The sequence below is a fragment of the Pezoporus flaviventris genome, unplaced genomic scaffold (assembly GCF_033815535.1).
Source record: "Pezoporus flaviventris isolate CSIRO_AGI_PZ_B2104156 unplaced genomic scaffold, CSIRO_AGI_Pfla_v1 ptg000213l, whole genome shotgun sequence".
Classification (NCBI taxonomy): Eukaryota; Metazoa; Chordata; class Aves; order Psittaciformes; family Psittacidae; genus Pezoporus; species Pezoporus flaviventris.
Window position 1 is genome coordinate 12644720 of NW_026892761.1, and position 6149 is coordinate 12650868.

At 48.2% G+C, this 6149-nt stretch overlaps 1 protein-coding gene across 1 annotated transcript; it reads right to left on the bottom strand.

Moving 5' to 3' along the window:
* Positions 1-1396: 1396 nt before the first annotated feature.
* LOC133262365 (perilipin-3-like) lies at positions 1397-5122 on the bottom strand. The gene is made up of 7 exons (XM_061441456.1): positions 5011-5122; positions 4109-4304; positions 3422-3504; positions 2929-3184; positions 2512-2711; positions 2253-2381; positions 1397-2163 (listed from the first exon to the last, which is right to left on the bottom strand). Exons 1-7 carry the CDS (start codon positions 5080-5082, stop codon positions 1678-1680), a joined length of 1422 nt encoding a protein of 473 aa, XP_061297440.1. The 5' UTR covers positions 5083-5122; the 3' UTR covers positions 1397-1677.
* Positions 5123-6149: the final 1027 nt, after the last annotated feature.

A 6149-nucleotide genomic window follows, 5' to 3' on the forward strand; every position in this document is an offset into this window, starting at 1 on the left:
CAGCACAGGGAACCAGGGAGACCCCAGCCACATGAACATTTGAGTTTCCAGCTGCAAATAGAGAGAGGCCTGTGAGCTGCTCACCAGCTCCCAGGGTAAGAGTAGCCAACAGCGTTCACAGCACAAGCAAGAACATTCCCCATTGATCCATAAACAGAAGCAGCCCGATTTGCTAGGCAAAGCACTGTGTTAATACAGACCAGATGTGCTGCACTGACAAACTGACATCAAGTGCAGGAATGTCTAGCTACTTCCTAAAAAGCACTTAGAGCAAGGTGAGTTTAAAACCAGGATTTAAGCATTCCTAAGTAGCAATGTGCAGATTTGCTATTGAGAAGCTAATATATACCATGTTTCCCACCAAGCAGCAGGACTACCTCCAAAACTGCTTGCAGTTAGTTCACTTATAGTTGCATTATGCAGCCTGGATCTTCCTCTTTGAACTCTTTTCCAGAGAGGAACTGCTCAGTAGTGATCACAGCATGCAGTGGAGAAATGACCAATGCAATTTATCTCTCAGATCTCAACTATGATTTGTTCTGACTACTTAGATTGCCTTACTTTGTCTTCAACACAAACTAATTACTACATGAGGAACACACATAGGACAGTTGTCCACCATCCTGAGATCAGGGAAGTTGGTTCCAGATCTCCACCACATCAGGAGTTAGATTTTGGCATCAGTTATTCCATTGATGCAACACAAAGACCACATGATGCTGGCACAGTATAGCATAAAGCCATCACACAGTAACACAGAAGTGATCACTGTTCTAACAGTGCTCCTCATCCTATTTGAGAAGAGGAAGTTCCACCTCTTCAAGCCTGTATTTGCTCTCCCCAATCCCCATTTCTGACCTCCATGAAATAAGTTTAACCACCTTTAAAAGAAAGATAAGCTTGGAAACAGTACTTCCATAGGAGCAGATTCCACTTCTTTCCTTGAAGAAAAGAGATTGAGAAGCAAGGAGAAGACTTTTTTCCTTTAGAAGTTCAAAAGGCATTTTGTCCATCAGCCTTTAACAGTTCTGCAGCTCACCACAACCCCACCGCAGACTGATGCCTTCACCATGTAGCAACAGACAGCTACAGAAGGAGAATGAGGCCCAACAGGACTAATAACAAGGTATGACAGGATCCTGACAGCTTCCCACAGCTTCTCCAAACCTGGGAAAGTGCCATCAGGAAACATACAGCTTGGGAGCAAGAAGGAATTACAACTTTATATGTCTCAGGGCAGTGGCAGGGTTACCAGCCGTAATCCTAACTGTACCACTGATTTCTCACCAGTTACTGCATTCCTGACTGCACTGTCAGCTTGGACAAGTACAGTTCACCTCTGTTGAGCCATACTCACTCTTGGAGAGTTTCTCCAGAAGAAACTGGAGACAGGAAGGATTTTCACATGCAGTAGTTTTATTTGCAGTAGTTATGACCTAGTACAGCAGCATTTAGGAAGACAATTCTTTACTGTAATAACTGAGGGGTTAGGATCAACAGCAATTATTATATTGGACATAAGCAGTACCTCAATACACTGATGAAGGACGTACCATAGCTTGCTAGGGAGGTGGGAGCATTGCAGAGCTTCAGTCTTCTCAGCATTCCCGAAAGCAACTACAAGCACTCAAAGTGGCCCTGCTGCTTCCACCACCTTCTTTAGAAGATCTTAAGGATTTATTCACTAGTACCCAGTAAGCGTTCAAGATGTGACGTGGGACCAGATTCCACTTCTGTGCTCACAGCCTTATCCTTTACATGAGTGGTAGAAGCTTCATGATGCCCTGCTCCTGCTGTCTCTGCCCCCTCCTCCTGGAAGGGTTCATCCTCCTGTGAGGTTTCCCTCTCCTCCCTGGGGGAGAAGGGTCCCACCAGCCAGGATAGAGGTGTGTTGTTCTTCAGGTAATCCAGCAGCTCCTCCATGTACTCATGGATCAGAGCCAGCTTCCTCTGGCTCTGTGTCAGGACACTGCTGGACAAGTCCTGGAAGGACTTTGCTGCTGAGAAAGAAGCATGAAGCTCCTGTATGGTACCAAGAGATTGTTTCACCTTATCCTGAAGGCTTGAGGGAAGACCTTGGATTGCAGACACTACTTTACAGCAGGTGACTTGCAGCTGCTGTGTGATACTGCATGCCAATAGCAGGGCCAGAGACTCCATTTCCTGGGAGGAGGCAGAAGTTAAGATCAGAGGATGAGTTACTCTAACAGGGAAATGCCCAGAGCCCTTTGCTCTCCTGCCCACTGTCATACCTCTGGATCTGCAGAGCCGTTGTTTCCACTCTCTTTGCAAGACTTCCTACTCCAGTCCAGCCACATCTGGTGTAGTTTCTCCTGCGCCTCCAGAAGCTTTTGGTTAAATCCTTGCTTAAACACTTCCATCTGTGGCAAGGGAAGATCAGAGCATCAAGACAGACCTGCTGGTGAACGCACAGCTCTTTATCATAGCATTGAAGTTGACACCAAACCAACAATGTGGTCCTCTCCTTCCAGGAAACTGGGCTCAACCTACCAGGTCAATGATGGAGTGAAGCTGTGCCAGGGCCTCCTGCATGCCCTGCCAGACCTGCTTCATTTTGTCTGTTGAGTGCATGTAGGCAAACAGGCGAAGCTCATCAGGGAGAGACCCCAACCGCACAAAGTACCTCCTCTTCTCCTGCTGCTGCTCCACAGGCATCATGTCTGCACCCTCCTCAGATGCTGCCAGTTTGGCTGAAAGATAGAAGAAGTACCTGCAAGTGGCTGAGCAGAGACGTTTACCACACAGAGAAAATAAGTATCAGGAGGTCCTGGACTAGGAACCAGGTAGCCTCCAGCATGGCACTTCCCATTAGCCCCATTCTAGAGTAGCCAGTTGATGGGGAATGGGGCTGGCTATCCCCAGTTTGATGGTTCCTACTACAAAGACTCCCATATATGGTTTCCTTACCTAGCTCCTCATTTGCAATAGGGAGAGAGCTGTCTTCTGTCTCCCCCAGCACAGTGCCTGCTCCACTTACAGCAGTCTGGTCCACTTCAGAGTCCATAACCATCCCCACACTGCTGGTCACTGCGGACCTGGCAGCCTCCATGCCACTCTGAAGAGCCTCCTTAGTCACATCTATCACCTCCATCACTTTGCTGCTCACAGCATCCTTTGCATCAGCCACTCTGGATGATACCAGCTCTTTTGTGTCAGAGAGAACCTGCAGAAGAAGACACATGTCAGATGAGGGATTAAGTCATGCAGTACATTACAATCACTAATTGCACCAAGGCAGCAGCACAGTGTCTGCCAAGTATTCACTCCTGTAGGAGCTTGTCCTATGCACCGAGGGGTAGCTTGCTCCTGATGTAAAAGCCTGTTTTGCTCCCAAGGTTAGAAACCCTGCAAGAACTAGGTCCCTCTGCCAGCCAAGGACAACACAGCCTTTGATTCTTACCTGTTCCACTGGCTTTTGAAGGAGTGGGATCTTTTCCCCTAGTTTATCCAAGCCCTTGGAGGCATACTCACTGGCTGCAGCAACTGGAGGCAAAAAGAAAGCGTCAAAACCTGGGTTTTTGGAATTCCATCTCAAGTTTTATCTTCCTGAGCAGTTTGTACTACAGGGAGCCTCAATGAAGATTGGGTATTAAGAAGACCTGCCCTGTGAGGGTGCTGAGGCGCTGGCACAGGGTGCCCAGAGAAGCTGTGGCTGCCCCATCCCTGGCAGTGTTCAGGGCCAGGCTGGACACAGGGGCTTGGAGCAAGCTGCTCTTGTGGAAGGTGTCCCTGCCCGTGGCAGGGGTTGGAGCTGGAGGAGCTTTAAGGTCCCTTCCAACCCAAGCCAGGCTGTGAACTTATGAAACTCCCCATTCACATCACTAAGGCCAGGTCTGTTAGAGGTTGAATCTGTAGAGCAGGTTGTCTTGATCTCCTTATGGATCTGTTCACTTTGATAGCAGCCAGCTCCCACCTGTACAGACATAGCCACCATCTCTGCCCAAGCCTCCACATCCCAAGGATCCAGGATCACATAGAAACCAACAGAAGTTTCTATGTTCTAGAGGTTTGGCCTCTCTGGGTTTAGAGTGAATTCAGGCCTGTCACAGACTATGTTATCAGGCAGGTTCAATGCAGGGTGGGTTACCATGAGGCTCCAGTGTAGTCAGAACTGGCTGCACACAGCTAGCTGTGGCTTCAGTTACACTCTTCACTCCTTTCTCTGCTGCATCACACACAGATCTGATGTAAGGGTGGCTCTCCTTTGTGGAGGCATACGCTGTAGAAACCATGTCACAGGCAGAGCTGACCAAAGCCAGGTTAGCCACCTGACTTACTGCGGCCTAAAAGGTAAAAATAAAGCCATGAAGCTTGCAAACCTGACCTTCCTATGTAGTTTTGCCCCAAAACTTCCTGTTCAAGCCATCCAGTCTGGTTGAAACAGCAAGGCTTGGTTTACTTGGACACTTGTTTTAACATCTATAACTCAGTTGTGAAACAAGCTATGGAGCATTGACACTTATGGTTGGTCCATTCTAGGAATGGTCTTCCTTTAGCACAATGCTACTCAAGTGACAGCTGAGTTCATGGGCAACCTCACCACTTCTGTACCTGTAATCGGCTCTAACTCATTCGGCACAGCTATTTAACAAGCTAATACTCCAGAAAAGCTTCATCAGGCAGGGTCAAGCTGGCTTTAAGTTGACAGACTTTATATCAACCTGCAAGAAGGATGCTGCTGGTCATGGGAGTAAAGCAAGGAACTTCAGGGCTGCTGAACATGGGAGCCTTTCTGCAGAAGTACTGCCTGCAGCAAGCCAGGATCTTGACTGCAGTTACAGAAACATCTTTCCTAGCAAAACCCAAGCTATTTTGCTCAGCCTTGCAGGTTTTACAAGGCCTTCAGGCCAACTTCTTTGGCTGTGCTGTCGTGAATCTCCAGAGGAGCTGCAAGGCACAGCCTGAGCCAAGGAAACACCATAGAGGAGCCACCTCCTCATACCTGCACCCAGGAGCTGCCACTCCTTACTTCTCATATGGAGCACTTACCTGCTGCTCCTCTTCCGTCACCTCCAGGGTGGTCTTGGCAGCTTCGTCTTTGTCAGGCATAGCAGAGGCCATTGCAGCTGAAATGCAAACAGCACCATGGCTTGAGGAAGAGAAAAAGATAGGGAGCCTCCAGAGGACTTCACCTTTCCTGGGGGCACATCCCTCTGACCTCATCATAGGGAGAAATTCCTTTGCTACCTGTTAAGGGAAGACCCACAAAATAGGCTTCTTCCCATTACAGAAGGATCTGTATTACTTGCAAAACTATCTAGTATTTGTTTCCACATGGTTTATGATAACCAGAGGAGTGGGGAGAACAAAGTCTTCACCCAGGAGAGCTCTTGCAAGAGCAATTATAACACCCATTGTCAACACACTTAGAGGCCCTGGATTCCTCCTTCCTCCCCTTTGAGGAAATCTCACCTTAGAGAAACAGCTACAACAGGATTAGAAGAATAAAGCACCCCAAGAAGCTGTCCTTCTGCTGTTAACACACTCCAAACAGAACCAGCTCAGGCTGCACCTAACCTTTCAGGCACAAGCACAAACACCCTTGCATTAGTTAAGACTAAGTCTATTCCACAATTAAGCCAGGCAATAAACACAGACCCAGAGCTCACAGAGCAATTAGAGCCCCAACACCTGAGGAAAAACCACCACCAACCATATGAGAATAGTACCTTCCTGCCCTGCTGAAGGTAAGCAGACAACCAGCAAAGAAGAAGCAGTCATAGCACCATGCCCCATCACCCCTGCCCTGCCTTTTTATACTGTCTGGGGAAGTGGGGTAAGGAGGGACCCTCAGTGACTGACAGCTCTGGGAGAAGCAGAAAGGAGCCAGGCTCTGTCCGGGCCAATTGGAGGTAGAATGGGGCTGGTGGGCCCTGTTGTGTCTTGTTGATTACTCTGTAATTAGGCAGGTACCGCTACACCTTGCCCTGTGTACAGGAGTTCCCTCTGGGGGCTCCTGGAAAATGAGACGTATTACTGGCGTGGAGCATGCCCCCTTGTGATCTTGCCTCAGATCACACATCATCTGGAAATGACCATTAGTTTTGTGTCTCTTTTTGGTGGGAAACAGTAACCAGAAAAGAAAATTAAATATAGTGAAACCCATCCACATGAGGACTTCACACCTA